Source organism: Cucumis sativus, unplaced genomic scaffold (genome assembly GCF_000004075.3).
Source record: "Cucumis sativus cultivar 9930 unplaced genomic scaffold, Cucumber_9930_V3 scaffold40, whole genome shotgun sequence".
Taxonomy (NCBI): Eukaryota; Viridiplantae; Streptophyta; class Magnoliopsida; order Cucurbitales; family Cucurbitaceae; genus Cucumis; species Cucumis sativus.
Window position 1 is genome coordinate 102,679 of NW_022279548.1, and position 25,767 is coordinate 128,445.

A 25,767-nucleotide genomic window follows, 5' to 3' on the forward strand; every position below is an offset into this window, starting at 1 on the left:
TGACAGGAAAAATAGGGGAATGATCTCTATTTGGGACAGAGGGAAAAGGGCGGAAGTGAGTATCACTAACTCCTTTAACAACCTCATGGAGGTGGATAAAGGAGATAAATGGCCTTTATCTATAGTGGATGGCTCCCCTCCTCCCTTACGAGTAGATGACTCTTCTATGGTCCTTTTGAGTACTATAGGTGATGTAATTCCTATGGGAGAGGCGGCTCCCATACGACCTCATGGTTAGTTGGTGTACGTGGAACGTGCGGGGCCTTAATAGCCCTGTAAAGTGTAGAGCGGTGAAGGACTTCTTAGCCGTGTCTACGGTGGGTTTCTATTGCATCCTGGATACTAGAGTTCGAGAGGAGAACTTTGTCTCGATATCTAGAAGATTTAGTGATTCGTAGGGGTTCATTAGTAACTACAGCAATAGTGGAGTAGGTCGAATGTGGATTATGTGGAAACGTAACAGATTCGTGTTCACGACTAACGAGGTTGTCGACCAGTTTATTTCTGGTGTAATAACAGATTTGATCTCTGGGGAGAAGGTAGAGGTTCTGTGTGTGTATGCCTCTAATAGTAACATCGAGAGACGTGTTTTATGGAGGCGAATAATTGAGATCTCTGCTGGTTGGAGAGGACCGGGTATGGTCTTTGGTGATTTTAACACCATCAGACTCCACTCTGAAGCCTTCGGGGGTGCTCCGAACGTGGAGGATATGGAGGAGTTTGACATGGCTATTCGAGAGGCGGACCTTGTTGAACCCGCGGTCCAGGGGAACTGGTTTACTTGGACTAGTAAGATACATGGGTTGGGTTTGATGAGGAGACTTGATCGTATCCTAGTGAATGATGAGGGGCTTAGTACATGGCCTAACATGTGGGTTAACGTCCTCCCGTGGGGTATTTCTGATCATTCTTCCATACTTGTCTATCCCAGTAATCAGCGAAGCCAACAAGTGGTCTCTTTTCGTTTCTTTAACCATTGGGTTGAAGAAGCGTCCTTTATGGATGTTGTGTCCTCTGCTTGGACCAAAGATACTAGAGTTTCTCCAATTGTGAATATTGTAAGGAACTTAAGAAATCTCAAGTCGATTCTTCGCAGACATTTTGGTAGGCATATCCGGACCATCAGTGAGGATGTTCGTCTTGCCAATGATACCATGGACCGAGCTTAAAGAGAGATGGAGACGAACTCTCTGTCGGAGGAGGCGAGTAATCACGCGAGCTTAGCCACGTAAACTTTTGGAAAGCGGTTAGAGTGGAGGAAGCCGCTATGCGTCAGAAGTCGCAAATCAGATGGTTGAAGCTAGATGACCAGAATACTGCCTTTTTTCATCGATATGTTCGATCAAGGCAGAGCAGCAATGCTTTGAGATCAGTTATTGACCCAGATGGAAATTGGTTGACTAACCATGATCAGGTGACTCAGGTGGTAGTGAATTATTTCAAAGATAGTCTGGGTTCTCATAATATTAGCTATAGAGAGCTCTCTACTTGTATTGAGGAGATTGTTCAGTTTAGATGGACTGAGGAGTGTTGTCAGGCCCTCCAGTCGCCTATTGGTAGGAAGGAAGTGAGACGTGTTCTGTTCTCCATGGATGGTGGAAAGGCTCCAGGCCGTGATGGGTATTCAGTTGGCTTCTTCAAAGGAGCTTGGACGGTGGTTGGAGAGGGCTTCTGTGATGTCGTCTTACACTTCTTTGAGACCAATTACTTCCCTCAAGGGGTGAATACGACTGCTATTACACTTATTCCTAAAAGGAATGGTGCTGATCGATTGGAGGATTTCAGCCCTATATCTTGTTGTAGCGTTATTTATAAGTGCATTTCAAGAATATTGGTAGATAGGCTTCGTGTGTGGCTTCCTTCTTTTGTTAGTGGAAATTAGCCAGCTTTCATCCCTGGGAGGAGTATTATTGACAATATTCTTCTTTGTCAGGAGCTTGTAAGGGCATACCATTTGCATAGAGGTAAACCTCAGTCCACTATGAAGGTTGACCTCCAAAAAGCATATGATTCTGTTAATTGGGATTTCCTCTTTGGCCTGCTGATTGCCATAGGTACGCCTTTAAGATTTGTGAGTTGGGTTCGAGCGTGTGTGACCTCTCCGATGTTCTCCATTATGATTAATGGATCGTTGTAAGGTTTTTTCCATGGGAGGAAAGGACTTAGACAAGGTGACCCTTTATCCCCGTTCTTATTTGTGATGGTCATGGAGGTGCTTTCTCGCATGTTGAACAGCCCACCTAAGAATTTTCAATTCCACCAGTTTTGTGAGAAGGTCAGATTAACTCATCTTACTTTTATAGATGACTTGATGATCTTTTGTACTGCTTATAATCATTCTATAAGTTTCATAAAAGAGAGTATTAAGAGGTTTGGTGAGCTTTCAGGACTGTTTGCTAATCTTGCTAAAAGCTCAATTTTTCTTGTGGGGGTTAATAGTTCGAAAGCTTCTCGGCTTGCTGCTAACATGGGTTTTTCCATTGGTCATCTCCCTGTTCGTTATCTTGGGCTTCCTCTCCTCTCTGGAAGATTGCGGAGCTCTGATTGTGATCCCCTTATTCAGCGTATTACCAGTCGTATTCGGTCTTGGTCTGCTAGAGTGTTATCTTTTGCAGGTAGACTTCAGCTTGTTCGCTCAGTCCTTAGGAGCCTTCAGGTTTATTGGGCTAGTGTGTTCATGCTTCCTATGAAAGTCCACAGAGACGTTGATAAGATCTTGAGGGCTTATCTGTGGAGAGGTAAGGAGGAGGGAAGAGGTGGTGCTAAAGTTGCCTGGGATGAGGTTTGTCTTCCTTTTGATGAAGGAGGTCTTGATATTCGTGATGGATCTTCTTGGAATATAGCAAGCACGTTGAAGATATTATGGTTGCTACTTGTTAAATCTGGTAGTTTGTGGTTGCTTGGGTGGAATCTTATATCCTTAAAGGGAGATCGCTGTGGGAGATCGATGCTGGGGTGGGTCGATCTTGGTGCTTTAGGGAAATCTTGCGTAAGCGGGATATCCTTAAAGCTCATGTTAAGATGGAGGTGGGCAATGGAAGGAAGTGTAGAGTGTGGTTGGTTCCATGGATTCAGGGTGGGCCGATTATCCAGCAGTTTGGGAGAGGGTGATCTATGATGCGGGTAGTCGGTGGGATGCGAGGCTGGTGGATTTCATGGGTCGGGATGGTGATTGGAGGTGGCCGCTTGTTTCTTTGGATTTGATGGACATTTGGGATAGGGTTCAGGGAGTGAGGCCGAGTCCGAGTGTTGAGGATAGGTGGGTCTGGGTGCCGGGGAGTCATGATAGTTTTTCGATCACTAGTGCGTGGGAGACTATTCGTCCTCATAGTAGTAGGGTTGGTTGGTCGGGTTTACTATGGGGTGGGGGAAATATTCCTAAGCACTCCTTCTGTGCTTGGTTGGCCATCAGGGATAGGTTGGGTACTAGAGATAGGTTAAGTCGGTGGGATAGGTCGATTCCTTTATCGTGTTTGCTTTGTGGAGGGAACTATGAGTCTCGTGATCATTTGTTTTTTTTCTTGTCATTTTGGGTGGGAGATTTGGTCGAGGATCCTTTTGCTTATGTCATCTTCTCATAGAATCGGTTATTGGGGGGTTGGTTATCTTGGATTTATAATCAGGGTATTGGGAAGAGTGTGAGGAGAAAACTGTGGCGCCTTCTCTGGTGTGCTACAATTTATTTCATTTGGCAGGAGCGAAATCATCGTCTTCATGGAGGTGCTATTCGGGAGCCTATGGTTGTATTCCAGCTCATTCGGTCGTGTATTAAAGCGTGTGCTGCTTCTTGGTCGGATGGTGTTCATGGTCTTATTTAATGTTCTTTTCGTTTGCTTGTTCCGGGTTGTGGGTTTCTCTTCTCTTTATTAACTTTGTTGTCTTTCTCTCTTCTTCTTGTCCTTTTAATGTTTGGAACACTAGTTGGTTTCTTTTGGTTTTAGTTCTTGTTCCCGAGATGTGGGGTTGTTTTGGGTACTTATGGGTTGTTTTGTCTAACTACTTGTTCTGTGAGTGTTGTTCGCTCTTTTGTCTTGACCTCAGGCTGTGAGGTCCACCTTGTTGTTGTATAATATTATCATTACCTTTTCAAAAAAAAAAATCAAACTCAATGCTAAGTTTGACTGCTCCCTTCGAAGTGACAACAAGCCTCGTTTTCGCCCTACTGTGGATCGAGGAGGATTCCTCCTCTTTTCAAAGCCCTCAATCAAACTTGACGTTATGTTTAAAACACTAAAAATAGATGGTCTAGTTTTGGTTAGGCCAAAAGCGATGTTTTCCCCCAAAAGCTCTAATAGCTAGGGAACTCAACATGTTCTACTTGACCTAACCGACTTGACTCTATATTTTTTATGAGCTTTTTTTAATGCATATTGCATATGTTTTTTTTTATAATTGTTGATTGTCTCACTTTTTTATGGTCTGCATTTACGAGCCTCTTTTCTTTCTTTGTTATGAACTGCGGTAACTAGGCATTGCTAGAACCGATGGGGTAACATTTCTATGGTTCTACACTTAGTTTCTAAGTGTGATTGCTCACCTCTAATTTTCAAAACACTTAATTTCTAAGCACATACAATGTTCACCTAGAAAAAAATGAAAATTGTTGTAGTTAAGATCAAAACTAAATAGTTATGAAATAAGACATAAGAGATTTGATTTTAACAACCTTCCCGTTGTACTTGGGATCCACTCTGGCTTTGTGCTGGAAAATTGGTTTGGAGCTGATCGTAAGCTTTCGGTTGCTCTTCTGTAACCTTTAGATACTCTTCAAAGCTATAAGCTTTGCTTCCTGACGAAGAATCTTCTACTATTACAATACATAAGAAAATTCTATTTCATAAACCCTGTATCATAATTGAGGCTGATAGAATGATTATTCTATAACCCTACTGATAGTTTCATTCTTAACATTCATAGACACGATGCATGGCAGCTATCCAATTCTATTTCATGTTCTCTAGAATGGCTCGGTTTAACAATAATGTTAATTTTTGTTTTCTATTTTAAAATAATAACGCTGCTTACTAATCTTTTTTTTTTCCATTTGGCATTCTACTTTTTCTACTCAGCTTTCTTTTCCTAGTGATAACAAATAATACGGGTGATAAAAAACTTAATCACTCACTTGTTTCAGCCACCGAAAGCCCTTCTGCTTTAGAAATAGAAGATGGGTTTGAGTAGGTAGATTTACTTGCATTGTATGTGCTGTTCATTGAACTCTCAATTTCATCGAGACCAATTTCTCACTCAAACATGGTCTTGCATTCTCTAGAAACGTCCTACAAACAAAAATGAAGAACAAAAAACTACAATAAGGTCTATGAAAAAGTTACAAAGGAAAATCTCAAAAACTGATATGTAAGTCATAACAACCTTAAGTCCTCTTACCGTGGGTTAAAATGCACGTAAGGTTTTTCCAAGAGTCCGAGCAACCAGCATGTAAATAAGTTAAGTCAACTAAATTTGCTATAAATTTACTCGTATTAACATTATCATTGTTATAGACTTGACAACTTCAAATTTATCAATATAAAATATGCTTTAACAAAACGTACCTTGAGGTTCCTCCAACCTTATTAAAAAAGCAAATAATCCAACAATTTAACAAATTTATAGTGCATATTATGTATATCAATTGATCACAACAAAATAAGATCGAACAAATACCCATGAGTAATATTTAGCCACCAAATGAATAATGATGAAAACCTGAAAACAAAACCGAGAAAAAAAAAGGAAACAATTCATCAACAAAACAAATTTAGGGGACTAAAAAATTGCTTACCTTATTACACACTTCAAAATATTAAGAAAAGTGGAGGGAAAAAACCAACCAATAATCAACAAATAAACTTCAACACAAATAGCCATAAATTTTCTTCTTTAAAGGTATCACAAATAAGTCCATCAGTAATAACAAAATAAAAAAGGGCAATGTGCAATTGAATTCTGCAGTCGTAAAGCTATGCTAAAGGCAGTATGAAATCAAACTTGAGCACTAACAAGAAAATTTGCAAAACAAAAATTATTAGACATCATTAACTAAAGTACCAGCACAACAATGAATGTGTAACCTCCGCAAGAGCAAACCCGAATGGAGAAGAACATGAAGAAATATATAAATAGAAGAAACATAAAAGACAAACATGAAACACATGGAAATATACAAAGGGGATAAATAAAAGTACAATTATAAAGTGATGAAGCACAAATATAGGTATCAACAGAACCTGAATACAAGTCTTACCCTATCTCGACTGTCGAGGAGTGTTAACACAACCGTCGGAAGGTTGGTTTTATTTTTTAGAAAAAATTAATGTTGTCTGAATTCTTTTCCAAGCCACTAACCAGCCCCTCCTTATCTATGATCGGCGATCAACTCCTCAACCTCTAATTACATTTAAAAGAGTGATGCGAACATTGTGTGAAATCCCAAACCTTTGATGGATCCCACCATCACTCTCTTTCTATCCCATTCAAAACCTCATTATTTTCAAGAGAGGCCTCAAAGCTTCTTCCAATTAACATAAAAGAAGAATGAAAGAGAAGGAGAGAAAGGGAAAGTGGTTCAAAAGCTATGGAAAAAAAAGTAAAAGAAAATGGTCTACTCATTGGCACATCTTACACAGATGATAATGTTAGGGCAAGGCAATGAGAGACAGAATGCTTTTGGAGCCTTCTCCTCTACTTTCGAAGATTTTAACAAACTAAAATATGCAAATGTTACAAGAAAGATCTTTGGAGATTTGAAATAATCCAAAATAAAGAAGAAAAGGAAAACCCCAATATGTACAAATTTCAGAATCTAAAACTTGAAAAGTGATTGAATGATGAGATATGTTTGTACAATCAGTTATAGAGACAGTGAAATATTAAAACAAAAATGAAACGTACCAAGATAAAAAGAATAGCAACTAGTATTATGACCTTTGTATGTCTTCAAAATACAAACATCAAAATGAATCAAGAGATCTACCACACAAATAATGGTATCAACGCAAATAAAGCAATTGTTTTAGTAACAATATGTGAGTACAATTAAACTAAGCATGCTATTGTCCTTGACAAATTTACATTCTTCTAATCGAACAAAATCTGACCTTTAAATAGTGATAGAAACTGAAGATGAAAGCAAGTTTAGCTACAACTTCAGACCGTGATATATATGACGGAACCTATAAAAAAAAGAAGAGTACCTAACTATATATACACAGAGGAGATCTGATGCTTACTAGCACATCAGAGGCTCAATCAATTTATATTTAATTGAAAAACAATCCCTATATTTTAATGCATACACATTGAATAGCCCCTGTTTCAATCCAATTTACAAAACTACCTCCATAAAATTACATAATGGGGGAAGTTCGACCGGATGCACTGTGCTTTACCAGAACCACATGAAATTATTGGAACATAGTTCATTCAATTAACTTTCTGTAATGCCCCAAAGGTATGTATATATATATATTTTGTTTTTAATTTTATATATATATATATAATATATTTATACTTAATTTAAATAAAAAGAAAAGAAAAGAAAAGAATATATTTTTCCTTCCTTCTTCCTCTCGCACGAGCGTCGCACACAACCCCTCTCTCATTTTCTTTTCTTCTTCCCGTCCCGCCGCAGCCAACCGCAGCCCAGCCGCAACCACACCTCTATCTTCTTCTTCCCGTCCCGCCGCAGCCAACCGCAGCCCAGCCGCAACCACACCTCTATCTTCTTCTTCCCGTCCCGCAGCTAGCCGCCGATCCTTTCTTTCCATTTTCTTCTTCCGTCCGCAGCCCACCGCGAAGCAAGATTGCGCCGCTGCCAGTCCAGATCTGCGGCGCCGTTGCTCTTCCGTCGCTGCAACCGTCGGCCGCCATCTCTGTTCGCGAAGCAAGGCCGCCGCGTGAACCTGTAACCGCCGGCTGTCTCCTCCTCTCCTTTCTCCTCTGTTTTCAGCCCAGCCGCCGCCGATTCCTTCTCCTCCGTCGTCTGCACTGCCGCGCGACTCTCCGGCCATTTGTATACGGTCTCTCCGTCGCACGTCATCTCTTCGCAAAGCCACTGCTCGATTTCTTTCGTGAAGATTTGGGTAAGTTGCAAAAAGATTCACATTGGGTTGAATTTAAATGACTGATGCGTTGAAGGGAATTATTGAGAAATTGTCTTAATGTTTAGGTTCGTTCTTCATAGACTTCAACGTGGTTAAGGAGCTTAACAAATTTGAAGGTAAGGGATTTTCTACTGGACTCACTTATGATTGTGAATTGCATGTCTGAATGATTATCTTTGACTGAGTAAAGATGTTGAGATGATACTTATGTTTATACACGTATGGGTGTAGATTCGGTGCTGAATGTACACTGTGGATTGACTGAAAATATATATACATATGCATAGGAATTGAAGTAGACTTAATGTGGAATGCATATTGTGATTGTCATGGAATATATATATATGTGTGTGGATGTGGACAGGACGAAAATTGTAGATTATGCTTGTATGAGATGCAGATGCGATCTTGTGATTGTCGTTTAGATTGGGTGTCGTTACGCTAAAGTATGACTGTGTGCTGGTGATCTGAGGGGTGTATTGACTGTATAGTTTGATTGACTGATGTATTAGTATGTTATTGACAGACATATGACCTAAGTGAGATAAGTTGACTGTTAGGACGTTGAGAGAAAGAACTCTATGTTTTGAAGTATCTGAAGGATGGGTTGAATGGAATGAGGGGATAAATTGTTAGGTTGTATTGGGATGATTACCTTGTAGGTGTCCCACGGGATCACCAATTTATTTTTGCACCTTCGGGAGCATTTGACTGATATGTGTTCTGCAGAACACTAGACTGATATGTACGTCCCTCGGGGCGTTAGACTGATATGTACGTCCTTCGGGGCGTTAGACTGAAATGTGTATCCTACGGGATCACAAGACTGCGACTGTACAGGGTGTCCCAATAGAACTTTAACAATTTATTTTCCCCTGACGAGACCAGTAGAGGGTCTCTTACTGAGTATTTAAAATACTCACCCTTCTTATGTTTAATTTTCAGGCAAAGGTAATAAAGGCGGCAAACCGGCGAGGGGCAGGAAGGAAGCGTGATGCCATAGGAAACGTGTAATTGCTTCCGCTTAATTAAGATTGATTTGAAATTTAGTTTACAAACGTTTGTTGCAAACAGTATTAGTTTATGTTTTCTTGAATGTTTAAAAATCAGGCCTGACTTGAAGATGTTTTTTTTTTTTAAATTGCTTACGTTTTTTTTTTATTTTAATCAGAGTCTTTTATTTGTTAAAAACTAACGATCTCGACTTACTTAGAAAAGTTGGGTCGTTACAGTTGGTATCAGAGCCTAAGTTTTAGGTTCTGTAGACTGACTTACGATGTAAGTCTATGTTTTTGTGTTCCTATGGCAAACGCGACCCTTCGTCTCTCGTCAGGTATGCTTTATGCTTATATGTATGGTTTATTTGCATGACCTTGCCTAAATTAAACTAGATTGCATGACGATAAAGACTTGCTTATGTTTATGATTAAGATTTTGTTAAAGAGTGTTGTTGGTGGGTAATAGGAATTATGCCGCCAAGGGAAGAAGTACGTAGAGGAGGTCGTAGAGGCCGAGGTAGAGGAGTAGTAGGGCCGAGGTAGAGGAGCAGGTCGTAATCAGCCTACTGAGGGTCAAGCTGAACAGCAAATTCCTGCTGCACCCGTGACTCACGTTGAGTTTGATGCACTGTCTGCTCACATGGAGCAGAGGTTTACAGAACTTATGACAGCTATAGCTCAAAACCAGCAGGCACCTGCAGTCCCACCTGCACCTGTAGTTCCCCCTGCACCAGCAGCCCCTCCTGCACAAGAATTACCTAACCAACTTTCTGCTGAGGCGAAACATTTGAGGGACTTTCGGAAGTATGACCCTCAGACGTTTGATGGGTCACTGGAGGATCCTACTAAAGCTGAAATGTGGTTGTCCTATGTGGAAACCATATTTAATTACATGAGATGTCCTGAGGAGCACAGAGTTCAGTGTGCTGCTTTTCTACTGAGGGACAGAGGCATTATCTGGTGGAGGACTACAATGCGCATGCTAGGTGGAGATGTGAGGCAGATTACCTGGGATCAGTTTAAGGACTGCTTCTATACCAAGTTTTTCTCGGCTAACCTTAGAGACGCCAAAAGCCAGGAATTCTTGGAGTTGAAGCAAGGATATATGACAGTCGAGGAGTACGACCAGGAGTTTGATATGCTGTCACGTTTTGCCCCTGAGCTTGTTAGTAATGAGCAGGCTAGAGCTGATAGGTTCGTCAAGGGATTGAGAGATGAAATTAGGGGTTTTGTGCGAGCACTAAAGCCCACTACCCAAGCTGAAGCACTGCGTCTGGCAGTGGATATGAGTATTGGGAAGGATGAAAGACAGCCAAGGAGCTTTAATAAGGGATCGTCGTCGGGTCAAAAGAGAAAAGTAGAGCAGATAACTGTAGGAGTTCCTCAGAGGAACATGAGACCAGGTGATTCTTTTCGCAGTTTCCAGCAGAATTCTGGCGCGTGCAGGAGACACTACTCAAGAGAGGCCAGTATGTGATACGTGTGGGAAACGCCACCTGGGTCGTTGTTTGATGGGAACGAGAGTCTGTTATAAGTGCAAGCAAGAGGGACACATGGCTGATAGGTGTCCCTTGAGATCTACTGGGGCTGGATCGAGCAGTCAGGGAGAGAGACCTCCACAGCGGGGTACAATCTTTGCCACTAATAGATCAGAGGCAGAGAAGGCCGGCACAGTAGTGACAGGTACGTTACCAGTATTGGGGCATTTTGCCTTGACCTTGTTTGACTCGGGATCTTCTCATTCATTTATTTCATCGCTTTTTGTGACGCATGCATGCTTAGAAGTGGAACCCTTAGACTATGTTTTGTCAGTGTCTACACCGTCTGGAGAAATTATGTTGTCTAAGGAAAAGATTAAAGCATGTGAAATTGAAATAGCTGGTCGTGTGTACTGGACGTAACCTTGTTGGTATTAGATATGCGTGACTTTGATGTAATTTTAGGTATGGATTGGCTAGCTACTAATGATGCTAGTATTGATTGTTCTCGTAAGGAAGTTGTGTTTAGTCCCCCTACTGCATCTAGCTTTAAATTCAAGGGAGTAGGAACAGTAGTACTGCCTAAAGTAATCTCAGCTATGAAAGCTAGTAAACTACTCAACCAGGGTACTTGGAGTATTTTGGCAAGTGTGGTGGATACTAGGGAAGGTGAGACTTCTTTAACTTCAGAACCTGTGGTAAGAGACTACCCAGATGTATTTCCAAAAGATCTTCCAGGACTACCGCCACATAGAGAGGTTGATTTTGCCATTGAGTTGGAGCCAAACACTACTCCTATTTCTAGAGCCCCTTATAGGATGGCTCCTGCTGAGTTGAAAGAACTGAAGGTACAGTTACAGGAATTGCTTGACAAAGGCTTTATTCGACCTAGTGTGTCACCTTGGGGTGCACCAGTATTGTTTGTGAAGAAGAAGGATGGGTCGATGCGTCTTTGCATTGACTATAGAGAGTTGAATAAAGTAACAGTCAAGAACAGGTATCCTTTACCCAGAATCGATGATTTTGTTCGATCAGTTACAGGGAGCCACGGTGTTCTCTAAGATTGACTTACGGTCAGGTTATCACCAGTTGAGGATTAGAGACCGTGATATTCCTAAGACTGCCTTTCGTTCGAGGTATGGACATTATGAATTCATAGTGATGTCTTTTGGTTTGACTAATGCACCTGCTGTATTTATGGATTTGATGAACAGGGTGTTTAAGGATTTCTTGGACACTTTTGTGATAGTCTTCATTGATGATTATCTTGGTTTATTCCAAGACTGAAGTCGAACATGAGGAACATTTTACATAAGGTATTAGAGACTCTTCGAGCCAATAAACTGTATGCTAAGTTCTCGAAGTGCGAATTTTGGTTGAAGCAAGTGACTTTTCTTGGTCATGTGGTTTCCAGTGAGGGAGTTTCAGTAGACCCTGCAAAGATAGAAGCTGTTACCAGTTGGTCTCGACCCTCCACAGTTGGTGAGGTTCGTAGTTTTCTGGTGTTTAGCAGGGTACTACCGGAGGTTTGTGGAGGATTTTTCAACGTTTGGCTACTCCTTTGACTCAGTTGACAAGGAAGGGAACTCCGTTTGTTTGGAGTCCAGCTTGTGAGGATAGTTTTCAGAACCTTAAGCAAAGGTTAGTTACTGCACCGGTCCTTACTGTACCAGATGGATCATTGGAAGTTTTGTGATTTACAGTGATGCTTCCAAGAAAGGACTGGGTTGTGTTTTGATGCAGAAAGGTAAGGTGGTTGCTTATGCCTCTCGTCAGTTGAAGAGTCACGAAGCAGAACTACCCCACACATGATTTGGAGTTGGCAGCAGTGGTTTTTTGCATTGAAGATATGGAGACATTACTTTGTACGGTGAAAAGATACAAATCTTTACTGACCATAAGAGCCTAAAGTACTTCTTCACTCAGAAGGAGTTGAATATGAGACAGCCGAAGGTGGCTCGAGTTGGTAAAAGATTATGACTGTGAGATATTATACCATCCTGGTAAGGCGAATGTGGTGGCTGATGCTCTTAGTAGAAAAGCATCACATTCGTGCAGCACTCATTACTAGACAGGTACCATTGCATCGAGACTTGGAGAGAGCTGAGATTGCAGTGTCTGTGGGGAGAGAGTCACCTCACAGCTAGCTCAATTAACGGTGCAACCGACTCTGAGGCAGCAAGATTGTTGATGGCTCAGAGTAATGATCCTTATTTGATGGGAGAGACGTAGCCTTGTTGAAACAGGGCAGACTGATGAGTTCTCCATATCCTCTGATGGTGGGTTTGATGTTTGAGAGACGTTTATGTGTGCCAGCGAACAGTACAGTTAAGATTGACTTACTAGATGAAGCCCATAATTCCCCATTTTCCATGCATCCTGGTAGCACGAAAATGTATCAGGATCTAAAACGATTTTATTGGTGGCGGAATATGAAGAGAGAAGTGGCGGAATTTGTTAGTAAGTGTCTAGTATGTCAGCAAGTTAAGGCACCTAGACAGAAACCAGCAGGTTTACTACAACCTTTAAGTGTGCCAGAGTGGAAGTGGGAGAATGTGTCGATGGATTTTATTTCAGGGCTGCCTAAGACCCTGAAGGGTTTCACAGTGATTCTGGTTGTCATAGACAGGCTTACAAAATCGGCACATTTTGTACCAGGAAAATCCACTTATACTGCTAGTAAGTGGGCAGAGTTGTATTTAACTGAGATTGTGAGACTGCATGGAGTGCCTGTATCGATTGTTTCTGATAGGGATGCACGGTTTACTTCCAAGTTTTGGAAGGGACTTCAGACTGCTATGGGTACGAGATTGGATTTCAGTACAGCCTTTCATCCACAGACTGATGGTCAAACTGAACGTTTGAACCAAGTTTTAGAGGATATGCTACGAGCTTGTGTTATAGAGTTTCCAGGTAGTATGGACTCTCATCTACATTTGATGGAGTTTGCTTATAACAACAGTTTCCAGGCTACCATCGGTATGGCACCATTTGAGGCTTTATATGGCAAATGTTGTAGAACCCCTGTTCGTTGGAGTGAGGTTGGTGAACATAGATTGATGGGACCTGAATTAGTTCGGTCTACTAATGAGGCTATTCAAAAGATTAGAGCACGTATGCAAACAGCGCAGAGTAGACAGAAGAGTTATGCGGATGTACGACGAAAAGACCTTAAGTTCGATGTGGGAGAAAAGGTATTCTTGAAGGTAGCACCTATGAAGGGTGTTATGCGTTTTGAGAAGAAAGGAAAGTTAAGTCCTCGTTTTGTTGGACCATTTGAGATCTTAGAGAGGGTTGGTGTTGTGGCGTATCGCTTGGCATTACCACCATCTCTCTCTGCAGCTCATAATTTTTTCATGTTTCGATGTTGAGGAAGTATGTGGCCGATACGTCTCATGTAGTGGACTATGAACCCTTGGAGATTGATGAGCATTTGAGCTATGTAGAACAACCTGTGGAGATTCTGGCTAGAGAGGTAAAGATGCTTCGTAATAGAAGCATTCCATTAGTAAAGGTTTTGTGGCGGAATCATCGAATTGAAGAGGCGACATGGGAGCGAGAGGAAGAGATGAGGACTCATTATCCAGAGTTATTTCAGGAGTAAAACTTTCGAGGACGAAAGTTTCTTAAGGAGGGAAGAATGTAATGCCCCAAAGGTATGTATATATATATATTTTGTTTTTAATTTTATATATATATATATATATATTTATACTTAATTTAAATAAAAAGAAAAGAAAAGAAAAGAATATATTTTTCCTTCCTTCTTCCTCTCGCACGAGCGTCGCACACAACCCCTCTCTCATTTTCTTTTCTTCTTCCCGTCCCGCCGCAGCCAACCGCAGCCCAGCCGCAACCACACCTCTATCTTCTTCTTCCCGTCCCGCCGCAGCCAACCGCAGCCCAGCCGCAACCACACCTCTATCTTCTTCTTTCCCGTCCCGCAGCTAGCCGCCGATCCTTTCTTTCCATTTTCTTCTTCCGTCCGCAGCCCCACCGCGAAGCAAGACTGCGCCGCTGCCAGTCCAGATCTGCGGCGCCGTTGCTCTTCCGTCGCTGCAACCGTCGGCCGCCATCTCTGTTCGCGAAGCAAGGCCGCCGCGTGAACCTGTAACCGCCGGCTGTCTCCCCTCTCCTTTCTCCTCTGTTTTCAGCCCAGCCGCCGCCGATTCCTTCTCCTCCGTCGTCTGCACTGCCGCGCGACTCTCCGGCCATTTGTATACGGTCTCTCCGTCGCACGTCATCTCTTCGCAAAGCCACTGCTCGATTTCTTTCGTGAAGATTTGGGTAAGTTGCAAAAAGATTCACATTGGGTTGAATTTAAATGACTGATGCGTTGAAGGAATTATTGAGAAATTGTCTTAATGTTTAGGTTCGTTCTTCATAGACTTCAACGTGGTTAAGGAGCTTAACAAATTTGAAGGTAAGGGATTTTCTACTGGACTCACTTATGATTTGTGAATTGCATGTCTGAATGATTATCTTTGACTGAGTAAAGATGTTGAGATGATACTTATGTTTATACACGTATGGGTGTAGATTCGGTGCTGAATGTACACTGTGGATTGACTGAAAATATATATACATATGCATAGGAATTGAAGTAGACTTAATGTGGAATGCATATTGTGATTGTCATGGAATATATATATATGTGTGTGGATGTGGACAGGACGAAAATTGTAGATTATGCTTGTATGAGATGCAGATGCGATCTTGTGATTGTCGTTTAGATTGGGTGTCGTTACGCTAAAGTATGACTGTGTGCTGGTGATCTGAGGGGTGTATTGACTGTATAGTTTGATTGACTGATGTATTAGTATGTTATTGACAGACATATGACCTAAGTGAGATAAGTTGACTGTTAGGACGTTGAGAGAAAGAACTCTATGTTTTGAAGTATCTGAAGGATGGGTTGAATGGAATGAGGGGATAAATTGTTAGGTTGTATTGGGATGATTACCTTGTAGGTGTCCCACGGGATCACCAATTTATTTTTGCACCTTCGGGAGCATTTGACTGATATGTGTTCTGCAGAACACTAGACTGATATGTACGTCCCTCGGGGCGTTAGACTGATATGTACGTCCTTCGGGGCGTTAGACTGAAATGTGTATCCTACGGGATCACAAGACTGCGACTGTACAGGGTGTCCCAATAGAACTTTAACAATTTATTTTCCCCTGACGAGACCAGTAGAGGGTCTCTTACTGAGTATTTAAAATACTCACCCTTCTTATGTTTAATTTTCAGGCAAAGGTAATAAAGGCGGCAAACCGGCGAGGGGCAGGAAGGAAGCGTGATGCCATAGGAAACGTGTAATTGCTTCCGCTTAATTAAGATTGATTTGAAATTTAGTTTACAAACGTTTGTTGCAAACAGTATTAGTTTATGTTTTCTTGAATGTTTAAAAATCAGGCCTGACTTGAAGATGTTTTTTTTTTTAAATTGCTTACGTTTTGTTTTATTTTAATCAGAGTCTTTTATTTGTTAAAAACTAACGATCTCGACTTACTTAGAAAAGTTGGGTCGTTACACTTTCTATTCAATAATTGAAACAAATGGAAAGAGGACATATGAATATTAAATAAAGATGGAATTAATTGGGAACTCACGGAGTAATGCGATTTGTTCGGGGGCTCACCACTGGAGTTGGAAGAGACACAAGGATTAGAAAGGAAAGGAAGAGGAGCGTCTGATAATCCAACGGATTCTTTGATGAGGGAGTACTAATAGTAGTAGTGGAGGTTCCAAGGACATTGAAGTCAATCCGGTGAGAGTGAGGGAATTTAGAAGGTTGAGGTTGAAGAGAGTAGAAATTGCAACCAAAATCGGTGACGATGGTGGAATCGAAATTGCGAGGGAAGAAGAAAAGAGCATCACATATCGAAGTAGAGGAGGAATCAACACTGGAGAAAGGAGGAAGATGAGGAGAACTGCCATTAATGGAAGAGGGAGGAAGTGAGAGAGAAAGGAGAGGGAATTAATTAATTAAAGAGAATTAGGGTTTGAGAAGAGAAAGGGAAAATGGAGTGTACGAACAAAGAAGAAGAAAAGAAGAAATGGAAAGGACGCGCTAAGAGAAGAAGATGGAGATGGATCGGTGAAATGGGTATGATAGGGTTTCTTCCTTAAAGAAACGGAAATTGAGAGATAGGCCTTAGGGTTTCGAAAGAGAAAGGAAAAATGGAGTGTACGAAGAAATGGAAAGGACGCACTAAGAGAAGAAGATGGAGATTGGATCCGCGACTAAGAGAAGAAGATGGAGATGGATCCGCGAAATGGGTATGATAGGGTTTCTTCCTTACAGAAACGGAAATTGAGAGATAGGCCAAAGAAGACAAGAGAGCAAGAGAGAATGGGGAGGAGAGAAGAGACTTGGCCGTTAGAGAAAGAAGGAGAAAGAAATTTTAAATGAGAGAGACTGTACATGTAGGGTTTTTTTTTTTTGAAATCTTCCTTAATTGGATTTACAGAATTTTGTGTATTCGGTTCACTGACTCGTATTAGCTGTCCATTGGTCCATTGTTTTGTCATTTTTTTTCAACAAACTAAATGTTTTAAGCCATTTACAAATTAAATTTCGATAAATCGATAATCATATTTTTTTACAATATAGGACTAAAAAAGATAACTAATTTATTATATATATATATATATATATATATATACAACCAGTATTTAGTTAAATTACAAAAAAAAATTCTTTTGAATTTTGTAGTTTGTGTAAAAAAATAACCTTAAACTTTGAAATGTTAAAAAAAATTGTTTTGAACTTTTAAAAATTATTCATAAATACATCTACATACGTAGGATGAAGGTATTGGCATGCTTCTCTAAAAAAACTTTCCAAAAAGATGTTGTGTGACTTTTGGAAAGAAAAATTACAAATGGGGTCGTTTTTAAACAAATTAGATATATCGAGTTATGTTTCTTTAATTTTTTTCCTTTTTTCACATATTATCAATCACATCTTACTTTTTTCTTTTTTCTTTGGAACCCTGCAAAAATAACAAAAACATTTATAATCACATGACTCATGTCACTACATTTTCTAAATTTTAAAAGTAGTAAATTTAAAAGTTGATAACCCTATGATTATCGTTTGATAGTCATCTAATATCACTAATTTTGTCATATTCGTAATATCCAAATAAGGTTTCTTGGTGAGTCTAGAGTCGAACGTGAGACTTATACTAAAAATATATTTATATTTTGAAATGATCTTAAGGTGATTAATAACATACGCCTAAGAACCATAGCGGTATCATCCACTTGTAGGGTGGGAGGGGAGTCATCCACTATAGATAAGGTCCACTTGTCTTCCTAACTTCATAAGGCTGCCAAAAGAGTTAGGCATAATCACATCCACACATTTACCCTTCTCTCTCGAACATAAACCAACTCTCTTTTCTTCCTAATAACGAGTAATTGCATCCGATTACCTACCTCCTTTTCCTTAATATGCCTAATGGGGGAGCTATTAGTCTTACTTTCCTCCAACTATTTAAAGTCTAACACCACATCCACAAGACACAATTGTCCAATTCCTCCTCTTTGTTTGAAACCACCTTGCTCACATCATCCTCTCGATGAACTTTGTTTTCCACAATCTTAGGACACTTACCACTAGAATGCCCAAAAGACCGGCATAAATTACACCTTCGAGGCTTCCACTAATAATTCACAGTCATAACGAAATCCTCTCCTCTAAGGTGAATTGTAAATTCAGCAAGCATAGGAGAGTCCACATTTGATTCAACACATACTCAAGCATGTGACAACCTTCGTCTTTCCTTAGTAGCTAGATCTAAAGATAGAGGTTTTCCTATAGCACTAGCCACAACAGTCAATCTGACATCTGTCCATAACTCCATTGGAATCCTACCTAGTTTAATCCATATAGGAACATAATAAAAAACAAAGGATTTAGGGACAATACCTGGAGTCCATTTACGGAGGAGCATACTTTTGCCAGCAAGATGTCGCGATCAACGAGATAGGATCCATTCAACAAGTTTTGGGCATCTGAATTGGAAACAGATGAGTCCGTTCTCAAGAATTGTAATCGTTGGCATTTTAATTTTATCAACAATAACAACGAGCTAAACAAAATCCTCTATCCAGAACGCACTAATGAAAACTAAAATGTAAAATAAGTACGAAGTAATTAATTAAAACAGAAGACAAAAGAAACCCAAAGTAAGTTGACAAAATGCCCACAATAAGCTTCAAGAGGAGTGAGAGAGGAACACCAAGAGAAACATGAATAGCCTTGCTAACTTTTCACTACTAGCCAACTACATATTTTTTACAATACGTGTTAGGGAAATCTTTCCCTTTGCAAAACATACCAATATATAATCAATCATTGGCTCCTTATGGGAAAATACAGAAGCCCTATACATGTCTGTTTCAAGCCTGTGTTGAACAACTTTTAATTCCCTAAGATAAGGAGATTTATCTGAAGGTTCGAGAATAATGACATGTCCTCAACTAACCCACCATTTCGCAACAGTGAACCAGTTTGATCGTTAGGGGACAATTTTGATAATAAGCGCACAACCATGCCCCAATTCCAATGTTGCCCAAAAGTAAAGGCCTTTCTTCACACTGCTCCATAAAAAAAAGTTCGGCTTTCACATAAAGATCTTATTTCTTTTTTATTGATCCAAGAGATCTAATAGATCTATTTTCACCACACAAATCCCTTTTGTTATCATGGAAAATGTGTTAGTTGTGCTCAAACCAAATCTCTGCTAGCAACACTTTTATCAAATTAACCCATATTTTTTTTTTAAAAAAAAAGAGGATATGAGTCTCACTATTATTAATATTGAAAAATGAAGAGACAAAGCTCAATGTAATGAGGATTATACAAAGAGCAATAGGACAGAGGATCAACAGACGCACCTGGACATCTCAATTAGGTTGACACCCCCTTAGCGCCCTCATCACATCCAAAAAGCGACAACACAAGATCAAAACCAAAAGCCACAAATAGAAGGCTTTTTTTGTGTTTGTTTTGCCTTTGGACATTACTCCTTTGTTATGGGTTTTAGCTTGGTTGGATATGATGAGGGTGCTATGGGGGTGTCAACCTAGTTGAGATGCCAAGGTGCACCCCCTGATCCATGGTTACATGTTCATTGTATAACTCTCTTGTACTCTGAGTTTTTGTCTAATTATTATTATTATTTTAATATTAATAAAGAGGTTGTCTCCTTTTCAAAAAAAAAAAGAAAAAAAAACAAAACAAAACAAAAGCCACAAATATAAAACCAAACAAAATGATAAAATAATATGTCCAAAACAAAATCATAAATCATAGGTAGCAGGTCAAGAACAAAGAAGAATAAGCCTTGATTGAGCAAAAAATCCCAACAAATATTGAATGTTTGGAGAAGACGGAACTAACATTTCGATACAAAGACATAGTCAATTAAAAGGTGCTAAATATTTTTCATGTTATCAACACAAATGGGGCAGACATGAGGTGAGAGGACATGGGAGAGAAGTTTTCTTTGAAGTACTAAAGCACAGTTTAATTTTCCAAACAACGTAATTCATATGGGGAAATTTATCCAAAGAGTGAGCTAAATAGCCCAATGAGTGATTGTTTTATAAAACATCGTTTTGAAATATTAAGTATTTAACAATTAACTCTTAACATAAATGAAATCAAATTCAAACAACTTATCTCAAACTTTCCCTTTCAGTTGCTATACCTAGAATCGTCGAGACGAAAAACAATAAACTAGGCATAGAAGCCCTATCCCGTGATACGATACTTACGAGATGAAACTCTAGGCATCAATTGTGCCCTATCTCGTTATAACTACAATGAGATGGAAAACTAGGCATTCGTACAGGGTCTTGTCCCTTGAGATGGGAAACTAAGCATCTTTAAAAGTCTTCATCTCTTATCTAATACCAATGATGGAAAGCTAGGTATTTACTGAATATCCAAATCAAATGACCTCTATGCACAAAAAGGTATAGACTAAAACATGCTAATATTATATTTCAAGCTTAAACATTTTGAAAACTTAGCACAATCATGATTGCTTATAATTTTCATTAGTGAATTCATCAATAAAAACATGTTTACCAAAATGTTTCTAAATGCATGCTTGGAAATACTTTATAAGTCAGTATCCTCAAATATTCAAAACATCAAAGCATGCTTGAAACATTTGATAGTAAATTCATGTTTAGAAATCAACTTTAAACTCATTTTTGTCACTTATAGAGAGTAGCTTGGACCCTTGGCTTATAAACTTGTTCGATCTCCTTCAGATCTAAAATAATGAAAAAATAATGGAAATAATTCCATTTAATTCCCATTGATCATAAAAATATCAAAACTTTGCTTAAAATTTCCAAAACCCACAAAAACAGCCGAAAGACATTAGCTTGCCTTGCCATGTCTCGTTCTAACCTCATGTGCAGCGTGTCACAATCACAACTTTTCAAACACGGAACAGACTATTGTGCGGCACTTGTTGTAACTCGATGAACACGTCAGTTGTATGAAATTCGATACGATGTAGCCTCCCTACAAGTTTTAAGAGAAATTGGTTTTATTAAACATGAGAGAGAAAGGAAAGCATTGGAAACATCGTTAAAAAAAACTTTGAAGACTGTCCATTGCAAAGAGAGCTTAAATTGCAAAGAGTACCTCTGTGATGAGATTGGTTTGTGGAACCAATTGGGATGGGAAAAAGTTTAGAGATATTTGAGAGAAACTCTTTTCTTTTTGCAAAGAGCAATAGCGTTAGCCTTATTTTTTCTTTTTTTATTAATTCATTTTTTTAAGAAAATTGTTTTGTTCTAGATATTATAACTCTCTTTCCTTCTAAGAATAGAAAATGAAGTAGAAGAGAACCATGAGATTCTATTAATTTACAAATAATTAAATTAATATATATTTCAAATCTATTGATTAATTAAACATTAATCAATTAGTTAATAATTAATGAAATCGAATTTAATTAAATAATATTAAACTAAACTATTAATTAATTCTCCAATTAACTAATAACACTAAATTATTTATCTTATATTTAACTTAAATTAAATTTGAATCATATTCAAATATAAGTTTCTCTCAATAATTTTAATATGAATCCAATTCACATTAAATTAATATTTGAACTCATTTAAATATTTTATCTCTCATAAATTAATTTTGAATCATCCCCAAAGTTAAATTTATATAGTAAAGTTTGATAAACTTTATATTATAATGTATCACTATACATTATACTAATTCCCAAGTTAAATTTAAACATTTTAAATTACAACCAATACAAATAAATCTCATTACCCTTTACGAGCTAGGAAAAGGACCTAATGGACCTACAGATCAGAAGCTACAACGATCTAAGATTAATTGGCTAAACTCATTAACCACATTAATCAATATTCGTTAGCTGTGTGTACACTCCACTAAAGACTCACAACTGAACTCTTCTCACTAAAAATATATTTCTATGTCCACGGATATAGACCAATAATAGTAAGTTAGTCCTTCACGAGTGTTTGTATCACCAGTTGGATCAATTTACCGCTTTACCCCTATGTTACCTCTAATCCTTAAAAACCAGTGCTCCTCTAATGAACAACTTGTTTATGGTCCTACTAATAAACAAAAACCCCTCTCATGTCATCGAGAGGGTACGGGCCCTTTGTTCAAGTTTTGGAGACACCATTTAAGCTAAAATTCATCTACTTACCCTAAAGTAGGAAATGAGTGAATTCCATTTTGTGCAATTATAATCCCAACTCCACACTCAGTCTTGTCCCCAAAATCACTACTACAAAAACAGGCTCTCTTGATGGTTGTAGTTTTCCTTTCTTGACGTTTTTGAGAAAAAACGTCAAGAAAGATGTGATTTCAAATAAAAAAACGTCAAGAATTTTTATGAAAGGCCAATTCTCAACTTTCTTGACGTTTTTTGTGCAATTAAACATCAAGTAAGATGTATTTTTTCTTGACGTTTTTTAAACGTCAATAATATATAGTTTTCCTCGATGTTTTAAAAACGTCAAGAAATTTATAAAAAATTCTTAACGTTTTTAAAATGTCGAGATAATTCTAAAAAGTTCTTGACATTTTTACAAACATCAAGAAATTTATAAAAAAATTCTTGACGTTTTTAAAACGTCAAGATAATTCTAAAAGATCATTGATGTTTTTACAAACTTCAAGAAATTTTAATTTGTTTTTGACGTTTTAAAAACGTCAAGAAATTTCTAAAAAATTATTGTTTTAATATTCTTTTACAAAACACAGCGCTTCAATTAGATCACTTCCCCTTTTCTTAATTAAACCTAATTCGCCGCGACTTTGTCCCTTCTCCACCCGAAATCAAAAGCGTCGTTCACCTAACCTTCCCTTCGCGTTCATCTGTGCATTCATCTGCGTTCATTGCCGAAAAAGACTTCCCTTCGCGTTCATCAGCATTCACCTTCATTCATTTGCGTTCATCGTCCGTCACCGTTCGTCTACTTTGCGTTCCCTTCACCTTCGTTGATTTGCGTCCGTCTGTTCACCGTTCGAAATGCGTAAACACATTCTCTGTTCGAAAACGAGTAAACACGTTCACCGTCCTTCTGTCACATTCCACTTTCGCTAAACCTCTATTCGTTTCCAAATCCTTCATGATTACTCATTCGTTGTCCCTCAAAATTGTCGTCCTTCTCTACGAAAACGTCGTCCTTCTTTTGAGTCTTCATTCCCCTTTATGTCATCCTTCTGTATTTAGAGGTTATACTTCATTCCCCTAAAACTTCCATTGGTTTCCATATTTCAAGAATTTGAAATTTTTATAGGATATTGCTAGTGGAAATTAAGTCAATTATGTTTGCTCCCAAACTACCTCCTGACTATGCTGTCTGGTTAGGAGAAATAAAGTCTTTGTCATATTTCAAGGTAGTGTATGTTAACCAACACTTAGTGCATTTTTGTGTTTATGAGCTTATTTTAGTTAATATGTTTTTGTAGGAAAAATATGATGTCAATATGCCATATTATACGATGAAATTGTAGTCGTTTAACACAAAATTTTGAGGTTCTTTTTCAACTAATTATGCTTTATCTAATATATTTTTCCAAATCTTAAAGAAGAACTTTTGATTTCATTGGAGTTTATCATTAGAGGCATTACTATATTGGCTGCCTCTCAGTGGGCTATAGGTTTTCCAATGGTCATTTGAGACTGGTTGATAATAGCAAAAGTTAGAGCTTGAGAAGAAGGAGCGAAGAAAGTAGTGAAGACAAAAGAAGAAAGAAAGCTGAGTGAAAAACGAAAATTGACAAGGTAGAGATGTGACAATAACAAACCCTTGATAATTAAAAAAGGATGGTGCCAAGAAAATTTAAATACAAAAAAAATGAAGGTTCTTGCAAGTGTATTGAGTGAATGGGAGAAAGAAAGGATAAAAAAGGTAGAAAGAGAGAAAGAGAAGTCAAGGGTAGAGATACATAGCTTTGTATATAGAAACTTTATGTTTATACTCCATTATACGTTGTGGAGAATATAACATCCTGATATGTTTGATTCAATTTGAATGATGCAATTATTTATTTTTCTGCAATAATTCTACTTCTAGAACCTAAATTTTGAAAGCCTACTAATTTTTCAGAATTAATTCGAGACCCCACTTTTTCTCCCCTTCCTACCTACGGTTACTTTTTGCTTAAACTTTAAAAGTTGTTTGAAAATTTTTGCTGAAACTTGTAAAATTTGTTTGAAGTTCGTATATCTCTCACATATTGCAAGGTTTCTTAATTATTTTATTGAATTTCCTACATAAATGCATTCAAATATGAGTTGACATTATTGGAAAAGATCCGTCATCCTAAAGTAGTTCAGTTTTTTGGTGTCGTTACTCAGAATTTGCCTATGGTGATTGTTTCTGAATACCATCCGAAGGTATGGATACATTTTCTTACCCTTTATTTTATTCTAATGAAAATTATTTCATCATGTTTCATTCCAAGCATTTCATTACATATTTTGTTCATATATGATGAATGGTGATTAGTTTTTGTATCAACTTATTCCCTCTTCCATGTGTATTTCATCTTCCAGGGTGATATATATCAATATATTCCCTCTTCAATTGATTCTTGTTTTTACTCTTGGCTTATAGGTTGCTACATGATCGTATATTAGGAGCAAAATTGTGCAATTAGTTTATAGTTAGGGAGATTTCAATAGTAAAAAGCAAAGAGAGTAAATGGTAACAAAATCATATTGTTCACATGAAATGATAAAATAATCATTACACATTTACAAGAACAGTAAATAAATTATGTGATTTTCGTGAGAAAAATGAAGAAGAAATAGCTTCTAACAAAAGTGAATATAAATTAAAGGAGAATATAAAACTGTTGAAAATATTTATTTTCAATAATTCGGAAGTTCTTTGGCTATATATAATGGAAGAGAGCCTTTCCAAGGTGTGATGCCTGGCGTCAACAACGACGCGCTTAGCACAGATACGGAACCGAACACCATCTTCTTGGTGTTTGTCTGTGCAAAAGCCTCGAGTGGCTATGGTCTTCTTCTTCTCTGTGAGGGAAATGGTTGAAGTTGCTAGACTATTTCAATTACTATGTGAGAGGTGGCTGAATTTTATTGGACCTCTCTTCTTGGCTTACTTTTTACAATTGTTTAACAATCTCTCTCCGAATATACCTTCGTCCCCTTAGCTGCTTCCCACTTTGGTAAAATTGCCAAAGCTTTATGTGTACATTGCAAGAGATAGAGGAGCAAGGCAAAATAAGGTTATTGGAACAAGGCGAAAGTTATCATTTCGTGACACAAATTGAGTTTTCTTGACAAAATTTTCGCATTGTTAATTAATGACATAAATTATGTGTCATTAAAAATTACCCTAATAAAAAATCAATTGTTTTCCTTCAATCATACGCTTTTTGATTTAAAACAAATAATTCGAAGCTTTCATCACACTTGTGAACAACAACCGAAAAAAACCTTACTTCATCCCACATCGTCGTTGTCTTTAGCTCTCTCGCAAATGCTCTCTGGCGACGTTCCCCCCTCTCTCGCAAATACTCTTCACGACTTTTCCTCTCTCTCAAAATTAAGCTCTCCACCCACCGTTGGAAAGGAACTCACCAAATTTGCAAGTAATTGAAGAATTCGTGGTCCA

At 38.4% G+C, this 25,767-nt stretch overlaps 1 protein-coding gene and 2 long non-coding RNA genes across 3 annotated transcripts; 2 read left to right on the top strand and 1 right to left on the bottom strand.

Moving 5' to 3' along the window:
* Window positions 1-5,107: 5,107 nt before the first annotated feature.
* LOC116405876 lies at window positions 5,108-7,246 on the bottom strand. Its single transcript, XR_004218957.1, has 3 exons — window positions 7,101-7,246; window positions 5,668-5,709; window positions 5,108-5,279 (listed from the first exon to the last, which is right to left on the bottom strand). It is a non-coding gene; the product is annotated as an uncharacterized LOC116405876 (long non-coding RNA).
* A 110-nt stretch (window positions 7,247-7,356) lies between these two features.
* On the top strand, window positions 7,357-9,646 carry LOC116405881. Its single transcript, XM_031889658.1, has 5 exons — window positions 7,357-7,382; window positions 7,789-8,084; window positions 8,171-8,221; window positions 9,051-9,056; window positions 9,570-9,646. The coding sequence occupies exons 1-5, from the start codon at window positions 7,357-7,359 to the stop codon at window positions 9,644-9,646; spliced, it is 456 nt and encodes a 151-aa protein (XP_031745518.1).
* Window positions 9,647-14,520: 4,874 nt separating this feature from the next.
* LOC116405877 lies at window positions 14,521-16,017 on the top strand. The gene is made up of 3 exons (XR_004218958.1): window positions 14,521-14,868; window positions 14,954-15,004; window positions 15,835-16,017. It is a non-coding gene; the product is annotated as an uncharacterized LOC116405877 (long non-coding RNA).
* The last annotated feature ends 9,750 nt before the right edge of the window (window positions 16,018-25,767 follow it).

Excerpts from the sequence above, each read along its gene's own strand:
- LOC116405881 (XM_031889658.1), top strand. The coding sequence starts at position 7,357 with ATGGGGGAAGTTCGACCGGATGCACT. Across the intron at positions 7,383-7,788 it reads GAAGTTCGACCGGATGCACT|CCCACCGCGAAGCAAGATTG; the intron begins GTGCTTTACCAG and ends TTCCGTCCGCAG. Across the intron at positions 8,085-8,170 it reads TTTCTTTCGTGAAGATTTGG|GTTCGTTCTTCATAGACTTC; the intron begins GTAAGTTGCAAA and ends CTTAATGTTTAG.